We start from the raw sequence: 22,935 nt of genomic DNA, 5'->3' as shown, positions 1-22,935 counted from the left end.
TATATATATATATATATATATATATATATATATATATATATATATATATATATATATATATATATATACACAGTATATATATATATATATATCATACATATATGTATTATATATACAGGATATATATTTATATATAATTATATGTATATATCATCTACAATATATAATTATATATATATACAGTATATATATATATACACAGTATAGATATATATATGTAACATATAATATACATATATATGTACATATATAAATATATATACTGTGTATATATTATACATATATATGTATCCCTGTGCAGCATGAAGGAAAGTGTGTTTGAGAATATCACAAAATACACGTGAGAAAGTGAGTGAAAACTGGGACTTTGAACAAGTACTTTCACTGAGGGATAATCCGGGGTGGTGATTAGCATTCCTGGTGCACGTGGCTTCAATAAACACTGTCTCCAGCAGGTTCCTTTCTCCGATGGTCGTTGACCTTGTAGATTATTGATGACTTATCCCAGTTAATCGCATGGCCTGTCTTAAGACAAAGATCCGCAATGCCATTATTTGTTAAGCCTCTTGAAATGGCTTATTTGTGTTGGGAGCATCTCACTTTTAGTGGTTTGATGTTTGACCAATATAAATCTTATTGCATTCTTTGCAAGGAGTACTGTATATAGTACTGTTTGAATTTGGCGGGCTATTCTTAATTAGTTTATTTCTCAAAATGTTATATTTAAATACTAAGTTAATATCAGTAGTATTTAAACATAATAATATTTTGAGAAATAAACTAATTAAGAATAGCTGTCCAATTCAAACAATACTGTATACAGTATTCCTTGCAAAGAATGTAATAGTTTTATATTGGTCAAACATCAAAAGAACTAAAAGTCAGCTGCTCCCAATACAAATATGCCATTTCAAGACGCTTAACAAATAATGGCATTGTGGACCATTGGCTTAAGACAGCCCATGCGATTAACTGGGATAAGTCATCGATAATCTACAAGGTCAACGACCATCAGAAAATGAATCTGCTGGAGACGGTGTTTATTGAAGCCACATGCACCAGGAATGTTAAGCTCCGCCCAGGATTATCCATCTACGAAAGTACTTGTTCATAGCCCTGGTTTTCACTCACCTTACATGATTTTTGTGATATATATGTATATATAAATATATATATATATACTGTATATACATATATATGTAATAAATATATATATATATTTATATATATATATATATATATATATATATATATATATATATATATATATATATATATATATATATATAGATATACAGTAGATATTTATGAATTTTTTGTTAAACTTGTGTAACATTTACGTATGCATAGATATTCTTATTAAGTAACAGATATCGCTTAATAAAAGTTCGCTGCACCTAAGGAATAAGTTACACCCAAGGGGGAATTGTTAATTACTTAGTGGAAAGTTTTTTCCATCCTTCCGTGGGGCTCCGTCCCTTTATTAATTAACAAGGACCGGAAATGATTAAACTCCATCGTTATAAGCGAATACATGTGGTAAAAGAAGACTTATTAGGATTAATTCTTCGTTCCGTTGTCTCTCGAATTCGTCGTGATTGATGTGAAAGGGAGCAAGGAAACTGAAACCGTTTTCTGCAGTGCTCTTTCATGCAGTTTTGAATAATAGAGTGAAACAGTTCTGCCTGAATCTGTATTTGTTAAGTACATTCATGCCTGAGTGAAGGAAGGAAGGGTTATATATATATATATATATATATATATATATATATATATATATATATATATATATATATATATATATATATATATATATATATATTTATAATGTAGATATTAATAGATGACTGTCATAATTTCGTTTCAAGGCATGCAATATATATATATATATATATATATATATATATATATATATATATATATATATATATATATATATATATATATATATATATATATATATATATATATATATATATATATATATATATATATATATATATATATATATATATATATATATATATATATATATATATACGTGCATGTCTTATAGGAAATTACGACAAGGTCATTTCTTATATTCATTCTTATATTCATACTAATCGCATCTATGGGACATAAAAACCAACGGAACAGTTTTAGCATTGTATTTTATATATATATTTTTGAACAGAAACATTGGCTAATGCTAGTTGTTTTCCTTTTGATTTTCTACGTAACCAGTGTTGGCCTCGGTGAAAAAATTATGTGATCCGTTTCCCAAGTCCAGGAACACAAGCACCAATCCGGGATTGTGTGACAAACCGGATGAATAATGTAGAAAAAAATTGCTAATGGTAAAAATCCAACTGGAAGACTGACCGTTAGTAAAAAAATGAAAAGAATTGTGACGTGTGTAGCGCTTTCTATGTCTAAAGAATCACGAAGACCTACGTATTTTCTCTTTCACACAACATCTCTGTAGAGTGATATCTTAAAGTTTTTATACATCAGATTAAGCTCCTTTAGTTCGAGTCATAGCAGATAACGTACTGGTCATTTTTAATATGTTTGCAGATGTTTGGTTATTTACCAGATTTATACTCCTTCGACCCTGTGAAACACCATATTTGCGCAAAGAAACAATATATTTACTTAAAGATAGACTGCATGAACAGTCCAGCGTCATTTTTCTTGCCCAGGCTTGATTGAAAGCAAGGAAAAAGAAGTAGTGGCTTCACCTAGAAGAGAAAGGACTTAGTCTGAAAGGTGGAGGGTAATAGTGAAAAAGATCAAATTATTTCACGCTTAACCATATATTATGCTTTATACGTATGATTACCAGACATTTGTTAATAAATAAAATCAGAAGAATTAAAAATGAGCGAAATTGAGCATGAGTAATTTTTTTTCGAATTAGGGGATAGTGATGCTGACATTGAACGAAATTAACGACGTTATATTTTGATTGTTGATTGTGGGTTTTGTCTGATTATTTTTAAGATTATCATTACATTTGCCAGCACGACAGCTCAAGAAACACATTTCACATTAAGCTGTAGTTTCATAAACATTTTGATAAAGAGCAAAGAAAGCTATCCTTTAATTTTGGTGAGAATGAAGAGCTTTTGACTATAGACCAGGTTTTAGTTATGTTACCTGTCTTCACCGTTTACATTTGTGTTTCAAATTTAAAAAAAAAAAGGTAAAGTAAAATGAAATCACTCAAATCTTTCCAGAACGATTATGCCATTTGCAAGGCATAAATAACCTGCTTCCTCACAGATATTAAAAACTTATTTTATAACTAATGGGTGGAGTCATTCTTTTACTTAATTCACGCCAAACGAGGACTAGATTGTGACTCATGGGAGTACACTTTTGCACTTACATAGTGAAAAAAAATTAAACATACATTTTACCAGAGCATTCACGAAGCTGCTTCGCTGGATTATCGTTATCTTTTTGTTGAAATTCTAAATGTGTGTATACCGAGTTCTGTACGCTCACAGTTGTCTTATTATTTATAAGTTCACAGGTTTTTATTTTCACGCCTCTTCACTGGTACATTTAGCACTCATCACCTCCCAGGTACAGTTTTCCATTGTCAACTCAGTACAGAGGTGCTCTTGAGCCTGTAATTTTTGTAGATTTACAGCTCCCCACTCAGGACTGCAGCAGATTACAGCTTCATATTTTCTGTGCTGTGTGGCTGACTGTAGATTTTTACTCATCGCCAGTATGCAGCATAATACACATTCAAAATGTCTTTGGCGTGCAGCTGACTTCAGATTTTCTACTTACCATTCAGCATTGAGCGCAGTAAAACTTCTAGATGTCATTTTTGTTGTATAGTTGGCCGTATATTTTCAGCCTTTTAGCCAATGCTTCCCTTTAATTTTCCTTTTTCGTTATCTTGACGTCACAAGTGAGATTGTGTCATATGTTTCCAGCAGACACTCGGGGTATGCTACAGTCCTTTCCAAAGGAGAAACCCTGCCGAGACAAAGACCACAGCCATGTGTGATCTTATGGAAGATCCTGTGGGAAGAAAAAGCTTCGTATAATGACACATATATCTTATATATATGTATGTATATGCATGCATACATACATACATACATACATACATACATACATACATACATACATACATACATACATGTAACTTTGCTTAATATACCAGGAAAGGTGTATGATAGGATTATGGTTGAAAGGTTAAGACAGATTTCAAAAGGTTCTACAGGGGAAGAGTAATATGAATTTAGACATGGAGTAGATTTGTAGTTTAAGTGTTTATCATAGATTTATATGAGAAGTGTAAAAGCAAATGGAAAGGTTGTATGTTGGAGGGCAGATATGGTACAAAGAAATGCGGAGATGCGGAGGTGTCATAAAAGGATTTTAGGAAAGGTAAAAGAATGGGTCAAAATGTTTTTTGTGATGGTTTGGCCATATGGAAAGAACGGAGGATAATAGGTTGGTGAAAAGCTTATACAATTCAGGAGTGGTGGGTGGAAGGATGAGAGGGAGACTTAGAACGGAATGGGTAAATGGAGTGAAAGAGGTTTTGAAAAGGACAGACTCTGGTTATTATGTATTTATTTGTATTGTTTTTTCTACTGAATGCGTACTGTAGCCTCAACTATAAGTTTTCAGGAGAATAAACGATTTAGAAAATAAAAACTTAAGTGGCAAAAGTTACGCATTTCGTCAGACTTCATATAATAGAACGTATTATTGGAACATAATTAAATGTGGTTGAAGGGTAGCGTAGATTTTTATGCCACAGCCCAGATGATAAAATCAGAGACCAACGGAGCAGGTATCCAAATGGGTTTTATTTGAGTTTGTTTTTTATATCAGAAAAAACTGGAGCAGAAATAGAATTCCAAAGCTTGGTCAGAAGAAGAAAAAAAATATTTTCTGAACCTTTTAATGTACTTTGAAGAGTTTTCCATAAAATACAGAAAACTTATACAGTAAAGATATGAAGACTGAGTCAATTAGAGCTGTTCCATTTGATTAAGGAGGCACGCAGCGTGTAAGAATTATCGAAAGTTTAACAAGTTTTTTCTGTATTTTTTATAATTTTTAACTTTAATTCCTGTAATTCGAGGGAGATAACGCCTCATAAATGATATCGGTGATTAGAACTTTAGCTGGACCCCAGTTGCATTTTAAAAAAAGAAAATTTTTCCGCTCATGGAAAAGTCATTTCTGATAATACGTTCCTTCTCTCTCTCTCTCTCTCTCTCTCTCTCTCTCTCTCTCTCTCTCTCTCTCTCTCTCTCTCTCGTGGAAAAGTCATTTCTGATAATACTTTCCTTCTCTCTCTCTCTCTCTCCTCGTGGAAAAGTCATTTCTGAAAATATTTCTGATAATACTTTCCTTTTTCTCTCTCTCTCTCTCTCTCTCTCTCTCTCTCTCTCTCTCTCTCTCTCTCGTGGAAGAGTCATTTCTGGAAAATCATTTGTCTCTCTCTCTCTCTTCTCTCTCTCTCTCTCTCTCTCTCTCTCTCTCTCTCTCTCTGGAAAAATCATTTCTCTCTCTCTCTCTCTCTCTCTCTCTCTCTCTCTCTCCTCGTGGAAAATCATTTGTGATAATACTTTCCTTTTCTCTCTCTCTCTCTCTCTCTCTCTCTCTCTCTCTCTCTCTCTCGTGGAAAATCATTTCTGATAATACTCTCTCTCTCTCTCTCTCTCTCTCTCTCTCTCTCTCTCTCTCTCTCTCTCTCTCTCTCTCAGATACACCATTTAGCTTATTGTCATGTCTTCACTTATACCCCATCTGTCGCAAATCATCCCCTGATTCCTAGACAAGGGTGATGTAGGGCGAATTTGATTCCCCTTCCCTTCCCAAATACGTCTTTCCTCCTTTTTTCCTCTCTCGCTTTATTGTCTAGAAACAATATCCTCAATTCAGGTATTGTTGCTGAAGACTTCGGTGGACTTGAATTTATGTCCATGCCTTCAGTTGAGAATTACAGCTGCGACGCGTTTTGCCGTCTCACTTAAAAGCTTTGGGATATATATATATATATATATATATATATATATATATATATATATATATATATATATATATATATATATATATATATATATATATGTATATATATATATATATATATATTTTCTTGACTATATAATATGTGTGTGTATGGATGTATGAATCCGTTTTCTTGGTGATATTATGGCATTATGCTGAGTGCAAACAGTGGATTTTACAAATATGAGCTCATTGATCTAAACACACACACACACACACACATATATATATATATATATATATATATATATATATATATATATATATATATATATATATATATGTACATTACACACACATACTCTTAATTTCAGTACGAAAATATAAAAATGACCGTGGTTACAAGAGTGTGACCTTTTCCTGTTGAACTTTCTGCATAATCAGTCAATTAATTTTACTAGTATTAAAACTATCATCGAGAAAGAACAGCTAGTTTCTGTGCTAAGCATCCACATGATCATCATTTGTATTTATATAACAGATACTGATAAATACTTTCTGATAATTGATGTTTTAGCGTTTTGTAGAAAAGTTGTAAAAGCTGTTATATCTCATTACCTTTTAATTTTTGAAAATGTCATTGACAATTATGTTTACTGTGCCATATTAATGTGATGTGTATTTTCATATTTTAACAATTATGAGTCTGACAAAAGCAATACCACATTATGACTCAGGGCTGTAGATGATTGAAATGACATGTGCTGAGTTATTATAATGTCATTAATATTGATAGAGATTACACTATACACGATCTATATTATAAAATTGTGCCCCGTAGGAGGGTAGTGTCATCAGTGCACCTCATGCGGTGCACTGTATGCATTACTTAAGGTTCTTTGCAGCGTCCCTTCGTCCCCTAGCTGCAACCCCTTTCGTTCCTTTTGCTGTACCTTCGTTCATATTCTCTTTCTTTCAGTTTTTTTCACCGTCTCATAACAAATGATTTCATAGCTGAATGATCTCATAGGTCCCCCCGTTGACTCATTTAAACCCATGTTATGTTTCATTCTATAAAATTTGAGAAGTTCAGTTGGACAACTGTAACTCGGCAACGAATTAAGAATGATGATTTTCCTTAGCAAGATCTTAGCATTAATAAAAACGTATAGTCACAATGTTTATATGAAAAAGATATCAAAATACAAGAGCTATGAGTATGATAATGCAAAAGAAACTGTTGGTAATGTTAATGCTAAGCAAACTGGATCATAGTGATGAAGAATATTAAGGACGATAATCACAAACAGTCGTTACGTAACAAAGTAACAGTGAAATCATTGTTCTTGGGCTTGGTGTGGGCGATGGTGATGTTAGTTATAGTGATGAAAGTTACCTCATTAAATGTCGGAGGAGTCGGATAGTAACAGTAACGGAGTGGTGATGATGATGATAATGATATGTTTATAAAAAAAATAAAATGCTTTTGATGATAGTGATGTATAATGATGACAGTAAAGTTTAGTTATATTAATTATTATGATGATAATATTTACATATGAGGTAAATTTTGTGTTAATGGTAAGTAATTGTAAACATGATGACAATAGTAAAGACTATGATTTTGAAAAATAGTTTAACCATTGTTAAAATGATAAAGATGATAGAAATGTTAGTGATGTTACTGTCCATGAATAACACTGAATGTCGGCCGTTCAGGTTATTATAATTAGAAAATTATTGATGATGAGGATGTAATTGCTGATGAAGTTGATTAAGACTGAGTTCATGGTAATGAAAATGGTGATTACGATGAAGTTATTGTTACCTTTTAATGCTGATGGTGACCGTTAATGCTGTGATTGTGATAATAGTCACGATAGTGATATTAATGATTGTGGAAAAGATTTAGATTCAGAAACTGGTGAGTGGAATAAGTGATAAGTACTAATGTTTTTAGACATTTTCAGCCATAAACACGATGAATAGTGATGATAAGAGATGTTAAGACAATGAGAAAAACAATGCCATAATTCCACAATGACCATGATGAGAAGTATGAATAGTGATGATAACAGATGTTATGACAGTGAGGAAAACAATGCCATAATGTCACAATGATCTTAATGAGAAATATGATGAATGGTGATGATAACAGATGTTATGGCAATGAGGAAAACAATACCATAATGTCACAATGATCGTGATGAGAAATATGATGAATAGTGATGATAACAGATGTTATGACAATGAGGAAAACAATGCCATAATGTCACAATGATAATGAAAATATGATGAATAGTGATGATAACAGATGTTATGACAATGAGGAAAACAATGCCATAATGTCACAAGGATCATGGTGAGAAATGTGATGAATAGTGATGATAACATGTTATGACAATGAGGAAAAAATACCATAATATCATAGAGATCATGATGAGAATTATGATGAATAGTGATGATAACAGATGTCATGACAACGAGAAAACAATGCCATAATGTCACAGTGATCATTATGAGTAGCGTGATGAATAGTGATGATAACAGATGTTATGACAACGAGGAAAACAATGCCATAATGTCACAATGATATATTGAGAAGTATGATGAATAGTGATGATAACAGATGTTATGACAATGAGGAAAACAATGCCATAATGTCACAATGGTAATGAGAAACATAATGAATAGTGATGATAACAGATGTTATGACAATGAGAAAACAATGCCATAATGTCACAATGATATATTGAGAAATATGATGAATAGTGATGATAACAGATGTTATGACAATGAGAAAACGATGCCATAATGTCACAACGATCATAATGAGAAATATGATGAATAGTGATGATAACAGATGTTATAACAATGAGGAAAACAGTGCCATAATGTCACAATGATAATGAGAAACATGATGAATAGTGATGATAACAGATGTTATGACAATGAGAAAAACAATGCCATAATGTCACAGTGATCTTAATGAGAAGTATGATGAATAGTGATGAAAACAGATGTTATGAAATTGAGAAAAACAATGCCATAATGTCACAATGGTCATGGTGAGAAGTATGATAGAGAGATGATAGCAGTATTATGATGAAAACAGATGTTGCGATAATTCATAATGAGGAAAACAGTGATAATAATGTCACGAGAAAAACAATCATGATGAGAAATATGGAATTATGAATAGTGATGATAACAGATATTATAACAAAGAAAAATGCCATAATGCGAAAATGATCACAATGAGAAAGAAGATGAACAGTGATGATAATAAATGTAATGACAATAAGAGAAAAAATGCCACAATGCCATAATGATCATAATGAAAAAGACGATGAATAGTGATGATAATAAATGTAATGACAATAAGAGAAAAAATGCCACAATGTGATAATGATCATAATGAGATAGAAGATGAACAGTGATGATAATAAATGTAATGACAATGAGAGAAAAAATGCCACAATGCCATAATGATCATAATGAAAAAGACGACGAATAGGGATGATAATAAATGTAATGACAATGAGAAAAATGCCCTGATGCTATAATGATCACAATGAAAAATATGATGAGGACAAGCTTGGCTCCATCGTAACTTTGGAGACTTAACCTGAAGAGAACCAGCCGAAACCCGCGGGCTGCGGTTGGTCCGCGTTGATGAGGGTGACGTTGGTCGTTTTGTGATAGATGACCGACAGCCTGGCGTCGCAGGTGATGACGATGGCCCCTCTCTGAAAGGATGACTCCGTGACCTTGAAGGTCAGCTCCTGTTGGGAAGAAATTGGTGGAGGTGTAAAGGTCAAGTTCTTGGTGAAATCGTTACACCAAGAACTTGATCTTGAGGAAGGTTCAAAGATCAAGTTCTTGGTGTATTGGAATGGTTAGGATTTAAAGGTCAGTTCCTGTTGGGAAGAAATTGTTGAAGGTTCAAAGGTCAAGTTTCAGGTGTAAGGAAATCGTTAGGCTTTAAAGGTCAGTTCCTGTTGGGAAGAAATTCTTGAAGGTTCAAAGGTCAAGTTTCTGGTGTAAGGAAATCGTTAGGCTTTAAAGGTCAGTTCCCGTTGGAAGAAACTGATGAAGTTTTCAAGGTCAGTTCCTGCTGTAAGGAAATAGTTAGATTTTATAGTTCAGTTCCTGTTTGGAAGAAATTGTTGGAGGTTCCGAGGTCAATTCGTGGTGTAAGGAAATTTTCAGATTTTAAAAAGGTCAGCTCCTGTTGGGAAGAAACTGTTGCAGGTTCAGGAGTCAGTTCTTGGTGTAAGGAAATAGGTTTAAAAGGTCGGGTCCAGTTGGAAAGAAGTTGTTAGGTTTTAAACGTTAATTTATTCATTAAAGCCAGTATAATGTAAAACCACGATAAATGAAAAATCAACACTCATGCAAAAGAAACAGACGCGTCTGTATGGTCGGATTCTTGTTAAAACTATATTGTCTTAGGTTTAATCTTGTGAGAAATTCATGTTGTTAAAGGTTTTATCCATTCTGAAATAGAGGGATGTTCTAATGTTAATGCAAATATAAAAATCGATGGTTTAAATTCAGCTCCTGGTTAAATTAGACTTTTGATGACCTTTCCATTTTGTGTAATAAGAATTTTCAAGATCTTTACAAATGATATGATTTGAAGGTAAACTTTGGACTGTCAAATTACCGGGAAGATTTCATATTAAACCACCCTCCTCTCGAAAACTAGACAAATGATGCTGAAAATATCACAAATTGAGGAGTCAAATTCATCCTGTCAGTTACCTCCCGGAAAGAGTGGAAGCATAATCGTTAGTTTTATAAAAAGAATTAAGATGTGATCCTAAATGCAGGTGTGAGAAACAGCCATTTAGGAGCAGAAAACCTATCAAAAACAAACATATGTATTAACATTATCTCCCTTTAAAATAATCGAGAGGCGACAGTGATTATTTCTGTTGAAAAACACATCTACTGCAAAGAGGATATATTAATTTAAAGGTCATTTCTTGACAATGAAAAGGACAGACAATGCTTCAAAACAACCTGTTACAATTACATTAATTTATTTTTGTTTGACTTTTAAGGTTCATGTGTAAAACTACTGATATAAATCAGGGTAATATTTAAAACAACTATGGGTAGCTTAAAGACAGTTTCTGAATAAGGTAATTTTTTGTATATAAGGTAATTTTTTGTGTTCAGATGGAAACGACTGTGATGAAACTTCAAAAGAATTTGGTTTATGTTTGTTAAAAGCAGAACAATTTTTTTTTAATTCTTGTCCCCATAAAAAAAAGTTAAAATTTTAAGGCTGCCCTATAAAAACGTTGTTTAAAGATCATCTTAGAAAGAAAATTTATATAAATCACTGGTAAATATGTACTAAAACTGACAACGTGGAGAAGGGACAAGAAGGGAATTGGGTTTATAACTGCCATTTATATGGGTAAAATATTCATTGAGGGTCAAAGGCGAGAAGCTGAATGGACTGAAAACACTTTTGATTATATTGTAACTCCCTTAACTTCATATTTTAATGTCGGAAAACTTCAACAACAGAGGTCCTATAAAATATATATATATATATATATATATATATATATATATATATATATATATATATATATATATATATATATATATATATATATATATATATTATATATATATATATATATATATATATATATATATATATATATATATATATATATATATATATATATATATATATATATATATATATATATATATATATATATATATATGAATAACCTAATAAGCCAAAGCCAACAGATCTTAGCGAGGTTTAAAATTTAATAGATATATTCTCAAAATAGAGCGTGTCTATTGCTGACGTCACAGTGGTAGATTTACATATATATAATAACTTAATGAATAATTGTGATATCATTTAGTTCTATTTTGAACGTTCATAATATGCATAAGCTCCGTTACGTCATTCAATTCATTCATTAATTCCGAAAGAACAGCACGTGTACATCATTACAATGAGAACGGCTCTTTAAATTACTGATGGGTGGCAGCGCGCAGTGAATAATTATTGTACTGTCTTCAACAGAATTTAGATTTATTTAAGATTAATTTGGCGCTGAGAGTCTTAATTGGCGATCGTGCAGACAATGTGACAAAAATTCATAATTAGCCACGTGTTATAAAATCAGCAATCTGCCATCATGGTGGAGGTAGGTTGATGTCGATTCAAAGCCCGAATTCGTCAGGCATTTGTGCAGCTCAGACCATATCAAATTATACCTTTCTTGATGGCTGAGTGGTTACAAGGCACTATACATCGTTGTTTATAAGGCAGGGAGCGGTTCGATTCCAACTTGTGAAGAAACACTGATGAATTATAATTCCCCTATGTGTTAAATATTCCTAAGGTACAGTGAATTGGATATTAAATGATATATTTATATATATATATATATATATATATATATATATATATATATATATATATATATATATATATATATATATATATATATATAGTGTATGTATGTATGTATAATTGAATCACGAAAATATGGGATGTGATGAATATATAAATAAAGACAAAATATGAAGGAAGGAGAAATCCTTACAATTTGTCTTTATATATATGATATATATATATAAATATATATATATATATATATATATATATAATACAATATATATATATAGGAAATATATAATATATATATATATATATATATATATATATATATATATGTGTGTGTGTGTGTGTACGTATTTATGTGTGTGAATGGCTGCTTGCCGCGTTTCCTGTAAAATTCTGGCTGTTCACAGAAACCTTTATATAATTTCGGCTGTGTCGTGGCTTTTAACGAATTTTGGCTTCTTCCAATGATGTAGAGAAATCTGGCTAACCAAGTGGTATGCATACAGTTCTAGCTACTCAAATGTATTTATGCAAATTTTAGGATGCTCACAGACACCAGTTTAAAAGTAGAAGATACATGCTCAAAATTTTGCTAATTTTACAACTATACAGAAATCCTGCTACTCGCAGACACCTATAACGTGCTTTGATTGGCCACAGGGATAGGGTAAAATTCTGTCTACTCGCAGAGACCTGTCTGGATTAATGTCTACTGATAGATATCTGTACAGAATTCATTCAGCTCACAGAAACCTTTAGAATCCCTCCTACCCATAGAGCCCTGCATAGTGTTCACAGAGTATGGAATTCTGATTACTCACAGCTTTTTTAATGGAATTTTGGCGGTATATTAAGACCTGTAAACGATAGTTAGTGCTCAAAGGGTCTTGAACAGAGTTTCATTTACTCGATGACTTGTACAGAACGCTGGTTGCTTTGACAACTGCCTAACGTTCTGGCATTTCATAGAAACCTGTCAGAATTCTGTACGTTCACAGAAGCATGTATAGAATTCCTGTTGTTTCTGTAGCCCTCTGGTGCTTCTATAGCCTTATAAATACACAAAAAAGCATAGAGAACACGAGTTTTTCCTCAGAACCTTTATAGAATTCAGGCAATTCGAAGAAACCTGTCTTAAATTTCTCCGTTTTAGAATTCTAATTATATAACAATCTATTGTTTCAGAAACCTATATCAAAGTCCGCTTACTCACAGATATCTGTATTCTTCTGCCCTTGTCGTCACTCTGTGCGCTGGGTATGATGCTCACATGCCCGGGGGGTTCTTGATAATTAATGTACCACGTGATGGTCACGTCCGGGTACGACGGACCCACTAGACATCGGGTCCTTATGATGTCTCCCGGCCTCACCCGGCTGGAGTCGGATATGCCGTGGATCTCCGGACCCCATATTGGAATGTCTGTTAGGAACGACAATAATAATAATAATAATAATAATAATATGAAAGAACAGTTGTCCATCTTTCAGCAGCGCCCTTTCTCACCTGTAACTTTGTAACACACGTCAGCCTTCCAATTCATAGCCCCCCTTCTCTAGATAACATACATTAACCTTTCTCATCTGAAAATTATTGTGTTAAACAGTGGGGTCAAGTGTTAGATTACTTAATGTCTCCTGTAATTTAAAAGTTAAAGAACTTTATTCTTTCTTGTGGATAGTGGTCATTGTTTACAAAAGAGAATTAGGTATATGTAAAAGCCTCTGAAACCCTTTCTTATGGGGTAGCAGGTGTCCAGAAGAGGTGACCTCCTCTTCCGAGGGAAGTGGAACCTATCTTGGGTTTCTCATTCCTTAGAAAAATCCTGTGTTCTCTCCAGTTTCATTTGTTTGGAGAGTTATCAACGGTGTAGGCTCAAATTACATTACTGTTAAGCGACTTCTTGTCACAGTCGCAAAATCTATTTTTTGTGATGAATACAGTGATCTCTGTAGCTTCTTAATTTCTTCATATTTGGATACGTACTCTCCCAGAAATACTAGAAAATGGAGAAGTTTTGAGATCATTTTAATATACATAGGGTGTATAAAATTAACTCAAAAAAATGAAGCAGTTCTGAGGTCATTTTAATAACAGTGGTGTATATTAGAAAACTTCTTCTCCATTATCTAATATTTCTGGAAGTGTACATATCCAGAAATATGAAGAAAATGGGGAAGTTCTGGGGTCATTTTAATATACATAGTGGTGTATATTAAAATTAACTCAAAATTTCTCCATTATCTAATATTTCTGGAAGTGTACGTATCCAGAAATATGAAGAAAATGGAGAAGTTCTGGGGTCATTTTAATATACATAGTGGTGTATTTCTCCTACATGGCGAGTACATACATAGTTATTGGTGGACTCATTTCTTATATGAGATACATTACGGGTATTTAGAGGATTTCACTTACCAGGTCTATAACAGAATGTAATTTTTCACCCCCAGACTGTTTATTTGCTGAACCTAAGATTCCCACTTAGCCCATAGGAGTTTATTTGCTTGAGTTGAGGTTAGCATTTATATCTTATGAGGGTTGTTTTCAAGAATAAAATTCTGGTTTTAAAAGTCGTTTGCCGTTACTTGTGTCACTTATTACTTGGTGAAAGGTTAATGTTTACATACTTAGGAGCAAGAAAGGGTATTTTTATTCACTGTTTTCTCAAGCTCATATATAGATGGTCCCAAGTTTGTACTCTCTCTCTCTCTCTCTCTCTCTCTCTCTCTCTCTCTCTCTCTCTCTCTCTCACTTACCTAAGACCGTCATATTGAGGGCGTGGTCATCGGTCTCGAAGAGAGGCTTGTCGCCCATGACCTCACAGCGGAAGGTACCCGAGCTCTCCTTCGTCACCTTCTTCAGGACGACGTTCGAGTCGTCGCTGTTGCCCTTCTGCGGGAGAGAGAGAGAGAGAGAGAGAGAGAGAGAGAGAGAGAGAGAGAGAGAGAGAGAGAGATGAATTCATACAATGTTAATGTAGATATTGAGAAAGAGAGAGAGATAAATTCATGCAGTGTTAATGTAGATATAAATTAGTGATGGAGAGAGAGAGAAATTAGAGATTATAGAGAGAGATATAAGAGAGAGAGATAAATTCACAATGTTAGAGTAGATATATATATATATATATATATATATATATATATATATATATATATATATATATATATATATATATAGAGAGAGAGAGAGAGAGAGAGAGAGAGAGAGAGAGAGAGAGAGAGAGAGAGAGAGAGATAAATTTATACAATGTTAATGTACATATAGTGATGGAGAGAGAGAGAGAGAGAGATAAATTCACAATGTTTGTGTAGATATAGTGATGGAGAGAGAGAGAGAGAGAGAGAGAGAGAGAGAGAGAGGGAGGATGATAACGTATTGAGAGCCAGGAACGAAAGAAGAAAGAAGTAGAGTAAGAGAATTGAAAAGGAGAGAGAGAGAGAGAGAGAGAGAGAGAGAGAGAGAGAGAGAGAGAGAGAGAGAGAGGAGGAATTATAAGTTATGTATGAGAGAAAAAGTAGTAAAAGAAAATTTGAGTTAGATGATTAGAGAGAGAGATTAAATTTACAAAAGGATGCAGTCAAATAAAAGAAGAATAAAGTAGTCAAAGGGGTTTAAAAGGAGAAAGAGATGTATAGAGAGAGAGAGAGAGAGAGAGAGAGAGAGAGAGAGAGAGAGAGAGAGTAAAATATTTCATTAATATTCCCAAATGCTCTTGGTGTGAGATGGTGGTTTTAATTAAATCATTTAGCACCAGATCTTAATCCGTCAGGTGTAATTAATTGAAAGAATGATTTATATAAATATATGTATATATTTTATATCCTGTGACATATTGCAAAGCGCTCCTTTGTTTGTCATGGGTTTCATTGTCTCTGTGCAGTAGGTATTTGTCTCTTTAATAAATGCTCTCAGAGAGAGAGACAGAGAGAGAGAGAGAGAGAAAGAGCATTTATTAATGAGATAGATATTATATATATATATATATATATATATATATATATATATATATATATATATATATATATATACTGTATAAATTTCTGACTCACGTCAGGTCAGACCCAGGTCTTTCAGTTGAAAGGCAAGGGCGCTGCCCACTAGGCCATACAACTGAAAGACCTGGGTTCGATCCTGACGTGAGTCAGAAATTTATTTCTGTTCCACACGTGATTGTGTGTTGATTATTTCTATATATACTGTATATATATTTGTCTAAGTATATATATATATATATATATATATATATATGTATATATATATATATATATATATATATGTGTATGTGTGTGTATATATATATATATATATATATATATATATATATATATATATATATATATAGAGAGAGAGAGAGAGAGAGAGAGAGAGAGAGAGAGAGAGAGAGAGAGAGAGAGAGAGAGAGTTTCCCCATCTTGCTTTTCATAGTATTGTCGTATACTTTTTTTATAGTGAAGCAGATTGTATCTGTTCTTATTAATGATGATACCGATAGTATTACACTGAGGCTAATATCAATCAACTATTATTTCAAAGGGTACAGATTTCTAAAAACTGTAATGTGGGTTATATGAAATAAAGATAGAAAAGTCATGGAGAGAAGACAAGACAACACGTGCTGAGAATTAATATATCTTCGACAGTTGCTAATATAAATGCAGAGTGATTCTTAGTTTTATAAAGAACGGAGCGCCGTTGCATCGTACCTCTTAGCCTTAGTATGATGATATAAACACTCAGATGATATAATAACATTCCAGTTATTCTTTCATTGTAATTTTAATACTAACATCATTATATTCAGTATTTAAATATTAGTACTGATGAAGATTCTAGTGTACTTTATTCATATAATTCTGATATTATTTTATTAATTTTTATTAGTAGTAACATCTACATCGTCAACATGTTAATGTCAGTACTGACATCAAAAATTTTGTATACTCCAATATTTATATCAGTACCTCTAATTTAAAGCTGACACCAATGTTTTTATATTGGCACCTTATTGGAATGTTATCTTACAACTTAACATAAGGATTTTTATTTCGGCAGCCAGCGGTTACCCCATCATTCATATGCTAGTACTGACATCAACGATCTCATATTGATATAATATATATATATATATATATATATATATATATATATATATATATATATATATATATACTTACACAAGAATTTTGTATATACTTGATCAATATATATATCAATATACATCATTTTTATCAGTGTATATAAACATATAAATATATACTTTATTTAATACGTTGGTCTGTATACTAACATAATCAGTACTAGCATTAAAATAAGTATTTTGAACTTTTCAACAGTTATAATTTCATAAAACTTTATATATAATTATGTTAGAACTTTCATTTTAGTACGTGGGTCTGTATTTACTTTTACATATGTCAGTACTAGCATTTTGATAATTATATCTGAACTTCAACACTTTTATAATTACAGAAGAACTTTAATCACTTTCATGATTTCATCAGAACTCAATACTTATAATTATATCAGAACTTCAGTACCTTCAATATTTAGATAAAACCTCAACAATTTGATGTCAGCATTTGCATCGACGATCAGACATCCGTACATATTTCAGTATTACCTTATTAGTACTTCACTATCATCATACCATCTTCAATGTTTATAAATATATCAAAACCTCAATACTTTCAATATTTATATCAATACTTCAGTAACTTGATGCCAGCACTTACAATCAAATACCAGTACCTGTTTCATAACTAACATATTATTACATCACTACCATCATACTCACATCAACATTGAGGTGCGGGAGCGGGTATACCCTCACAGGCGGGTCCTTCTTGGGCACGTACTCGTAGAACTGGTCCACTCCTCGGTACCACTTTATCGAGTACAGCGGATCCGGCCTGTCCGTCCGGTGCTCGTAGCTACACTTTAGCTGGACGTTGGTTCCGGATACCACGACGGATGGCACGCGCAGTCCGGTTACGAAGACTCCACCCTTTGCAAGTATGTAGGTGTTTATGTATATATAGACAGTAATATATATATACATGTGTATAATTAAATATATATATATATATATATATATATATATATATATATATATATATATATATATATATATATATATATATATATATATATTTATATATATATAAAGTGCCCCATTTACATTTCAACAACTGATTAAGATGGACAACTTGTGAAATAAAAACTTTTCTTTCTTGGATATCAAAGCCATCAGCATAAGAGATGTTAGAGGCTACACACACAAACACACACACACACACACACACACACACACACACACACACACACACACACACACACATATATATATATATATATATATAATATATATATATAGTTTTATATATAAAGATTTTGTATGCATGTTAATATATACTATCACACCCACACCTTATGTATACGTGTATATGTATATGTATATATATATATATATATATATATATATATATATATATATATATATATATATATATATATATATATATATATATATATATTTATATATATACAGTATATATATATTATATATATATATATATATATTTATATATATATATATATATATATATATATATATAATATATAGTATATATATATATATATATATATATAAATCATGTCTGAAATTATAAATCATAATTGCTGGTGGTTATTGTAAGCTGGTGGATATTTTTATGGGCATGCGCTGCATTCTGCTTCTGTTTCCACGCTTTATATTCCAAAGGTATTATTTTAAACTCTGCAATTTTAGAACTCAGTAGGAACCTTATACTCTGTTTTGTTATAAAGTAAGTAACCTTTCAATCAAACTATTTTCGCATAGCGAGAATAACCGTTCAGGATAGTTTCAAAATATACGGGCAATTTTCTTTAAGTCTTTTGTTTTAGTTTTCTGAATGGAAAACGATTGTGCCGGCTTTGTCTGTCCGTCTGCACTTTTTCTGTCCGCAATTTTTTCTGTCCGCAATTTTTTCTGTCCGCCCTCAGATCTTAAAACTACTGAGTCTAGAGGGCTGCAAATTGGTATGTTGATCATCCACCCTCCAGTCATCAAACATACCAAATTGCAGTCCTCTAGCCTCAGTTTTTTTTTTTTTTTATTTAAGGTTAGAGTTAGCCTTAACCGTGCTTCTGGCAACGATATAGGATAGGCCACCACCGGGCAGTGGGTAAAGTTTCATAGGTCGCGGCTCATACAGCATTATACCGAGACCATCGAAAGATTAATCTATTTTCCGTGACCGGTTGGTTATACGCTGTAGCGGCTGTACAGAAACCTCGATTGCGCCGAAGAAACTTCGGCGCATTTTTATTTGTTTATATTTTTGTAACCATTTAATTAGAAAAAACGATAAGTTTACCCTGATTTATAGCTGTAACCAGGTCTTAGTTTCTCAAAATTTGATAAGGAATTATGGTCGTTTTTTCATTGGATGAGCCAAGTGGACTCACTGAAAGAAGTTTTCAAATTTGATTTAATTTGACAAGAGACGGAGATTCGGGTTCCTCCATAATTATGCAGTGTGGGTCATTTAACTTCGAATTTGTAATTTCAGATGAGAGTGAACTGATTTCTTTCATTTTATTTTTAATGATCTGGGCGGGAACTCGGCCATGGTTTAAATCTGTTCGGTTTTCTTCAAAGATTACTTTCGTATTTTATTCTAAGGCAGACTATGGAATTCTCTTCCTGCCCACGTTTTTCCTGACTTTTCAACTCGATTTTTTTTAAGGAGCAGGAATTTCGCTTCCCTTAAGGTTTAATTTACATTTCTTCTTTTCTTGTCCTTTTCATCTTTTCCCCGGGCCTGGGCTAGAAAAGGCTATGAGGTTTTCATCCCATTGCCCATACATTTATTTAAAAAGTCCACCTTCTGATAAGAGGAAATGCAAAGGAAGATAGCGAGTTCTTGAGTCTGTAATTATATGACATGCAATTCTAATTAGATTGACGGACTCTTGGTTTGACTGTGTCAATTAGATGATTCACAAGTGCGCCTGTAAAATATATTTTTTTTAATAAGGTATTTATTTTTATATCATAAAGATAATCTTTTAACAAATGATTTTTTTAAATGATTTCTGAGGATACTAACGATTACAGCCATTTTTCCGTAACACGTTTACAGTGCGGAAGTCGATTCAGAGACTGTTTCTTCCATTTGCTGTTACGTTTTGGAATTCCCCTTCCTTCCTTCCTTCAAAAGGAAGGAAAATGATCTTTCCTTCCTTTAAGAGGAATGATTGTCTTTCCTTCCTTCAAGAGTAAGGATTGTCTTTCCTTCCTTTAAGAGGAAGGATTGTCTTTCCTTTAAGAGGAAAGATTGTCTCTCCTTCCTTCAAGAGGAAGGATTGTCTTTCTTTCCTTCAAGAGGAAGGATTGTCCTTTCTTCCTTCAAGAGAAAGGATTGTCTTTCCTTCCTTCAAGAGGAAGGATTGTGTCTCCTTCCTTCAAGGGGAAGGATTGTCTTTCTTTCCTTCAGGAGGAAGGATTGTCTTTCTTTCCTTCAAGACGAACGATTGTCTCTCCTTCCTTCAAGAGGAAGGATTGTCTTTCTTTCCTTCAAGAGAAAGGATTGTCTTTCTTTCCTTCAAGAGGAAGGATTGTCTTTCTATCCTTCATGAAGAAGGATTGTCTTTCTTTCCTTCAAGAGGAACCATTGTCTTTCCTTCCTTCAAGAGGAAGGATTGTCTTTCTTTCCTTCAAGAGGAACGATTGTCTCTCCTTCCTTCAAGACGAAGGATTGTCTTTCTTTCCCTCAAGAGGAACGATTATCTTTCTTTCCTTCAAGAGGAAGGATTGTCTTTCTTTCCTTCAAGAGGAACGATTGTTCCTCCTTCCTTCAAGAGGAACTATTGTCTTTCTTTCCTTCAAGAGTAAGAATTGTCTTTCTTTCCTTCAAGAGGAACGATTGTCATTCCTTCCTTCAAGAGGAAGGGTTGTCTTTCTTTCCTTCAAGAGAAAGGATTGTCTTCTTTCCTTCAAGAGGAAGGATTGTCTTTCTCTCTTTCAAGAGGAAGGATTGTCTTTCCTTCCTTCAAGGGGAAGGATTGTCTTTCCTTCCTTCAAGAGGAACGATTGTATTTCTTTTCTTGAAGAGGAACAATTGTCTTTCCTTCCTTCAAGAGGAAGGATTGTCTTTCCTTCCTTCAAGAGGAAGGATTGTCTTTCCTTCCTTCAAGAGGAAGGATTGTCTTTCTTTCCTTCAAGAGGAACGATTGTCTTTCTTTCCTTCAAGAGGAAGGATTTTCTTTCCTTCCTTCAAGAGCAAGTATTGACTTTTTTTCCTTCAAGAGGAAGGATTGTCTTTCCTTCCTTCAAGGGGAAGGATTGTCTTTCTTTCCTTCAAGAGGAAGGATTTTCTTTCTTTCCTTCAAGAGGAAGGATTGTCTTTCTTTCCTTAAAGAGGAAGGATTGATTTTTCTTTCCTTCAAGAGGAAGGATTGAATTTTCTTTCCTTTAAGAGGAAGGATTGTCTTTCCTTCCTTCAAGAGGAAGGATTGTCTTTCTTTTCTTCAAGAGGAAGGATTGTCTTTCTTTCCTTCAAGAGGAACGATTGTCTTTCCTTCCTTCAAGAGGAAGGATTGTCTTTCTTTCCTTCAAGAGGAAGGATTGTCTTTCCTTCCTTCAAGAGGAAGAATTATCTTTCCTTCCTCCATATGGAAGGATTGTCTTTCCTTCCTTCAAAAGGAAGGATTGTCTTTCCTTCCTTCAAGAGGAAGGATTGTCTTTCCTTCCTTCAAATGGAAGGATTGACTTTCCTTCCTTCAAGAGGAAGAATTGTCTTTCCTTCCTTCAGATGGAAGGATTGTCTTTCCTTCCTTCTATGGGAATGATTGTCTTTCCTTCCTTCAAGAGGAAGGGTTGTCTTTCTTTCCTTCATGAGGAAGGATTGTCTTTCTTTCCTTAAAGAGGAACGATTGTCTTTCCTTCCTTCAAGAGGAAGGGTTGGCTTTCCTTCCTTCAAGAGGAAGGATTGCTTTTCTTTCCTTCAAGAGAAAGGATTTTCTTTCCTTCCTTCAAGAGGAAGAATTATCTTTCCTTCCTCCATATGGAAGGATTGTCTCTCCTTCCTTCAGAAGGAAGGATTGTCTTTCCTTCCTTCAAGAGGAAGGTTTGTCTTTCCTTCCTTCAGATGGAAGGATTGACTTTCCTTCCTTCAAGAGGAAGGATTGTCTTTCTTTCCCTCAACAAAAAGGATTGTCCTTCTTTCCTTCAAGAGAAACGATTGTCTTTCCTTCCTTCAAGAGGAAGGATTGTCTTTCCTTCCTTCAAGAGGAAGGATTATCTTTCTTTCCTTCAAGAGGAAGGATTGTCTTTCCTTCCTTCTAGGGGAATGATTGTCTTTCCTTCCTTCAAGAGGAACGATTGTCTTTCTTTCCTTCAAGAGTAAGGATTGTCTTTCTTTCCTTCAAGAGGAAGGATTGTCTTTCCTTCCTTCAAGAGGAAGGATTGTCTTTCTTTCCTTCTAGAGAAAAGATTATCTTTCTTTCCTTCAAGAGGAACGATTGTCTTTCTTTCCTTC

General features: G+C 33.2%; 1 protein-coding gene across 1 annotated transcript; it reads right to left on the bottom strand.

The window, feature by feature from the left end:
• Nucleotides 1-2,160: 2,160 nt before the first annotated feature.
• LOC136834646 (uncharacterized) lies at nt 2,161-20,517 on the bottom strand. Its single transcript, XM_067097228.1, has 6 exons — nt 20,506-20,517; nt 18,168-18,377; nt 15,127-15,262; nt 13,581-13,789; nt 9,602-9,758; nt 2,161-4,023 (listed from the first exon to the last, which is right to left on the bottom strand). Exons 1-6 carry the CDS (start codon nt 20,515-20,517, stop codon nt 3,953-3,955), a joined length of 795 nt encoding a protein of 264 aa, XP_066953329.1. The 3' UTR covers nt 2,161-3,952.
• Nucleotides 20,518-22,935: the final 2,418 nt, after the last annotated feature.

The sequence above is a fragment of the Macrobrachium rosenbergii genome, chromosome 54 (genome assembly GCF_040412425.1).
Source record: "Macrobrachium rosenbergii isolate ZJJX-2024 chromosome 54, ASM4041242v1, whole genome shotgun sequence".
Classification (NCBI taxonomy): Eukaryota; Metazoa; Arthropoda; class Malacostraca; order Decapoda; family Palaemonidae; genus Macrobrachium; species Macrobrachium rosenbergii.
This window is presented reverse-complemented; position numbering and strand designations above follow the sequence as displayed.

Bases quoted from the DNA above. Each gene is read 5' to 3' on its own strand.
- LOC136834646 (XM_067097228.1), bottom strand. The intron at 13,790-15,126 runs GTAAGTGAGAGA...CGTTCCTAACAG, and splicing joins CCTCAATATGACGGTCTTAG to ACATTCCAATATGGGGTCCG. The intron at 9,759-13,580 runs GTGAGTAAGCGG...TCTTCCCAACAG, and splicing joins GCAGAAGAATACAGATATCT to GAGCTGACCTTCAAGGTCAC.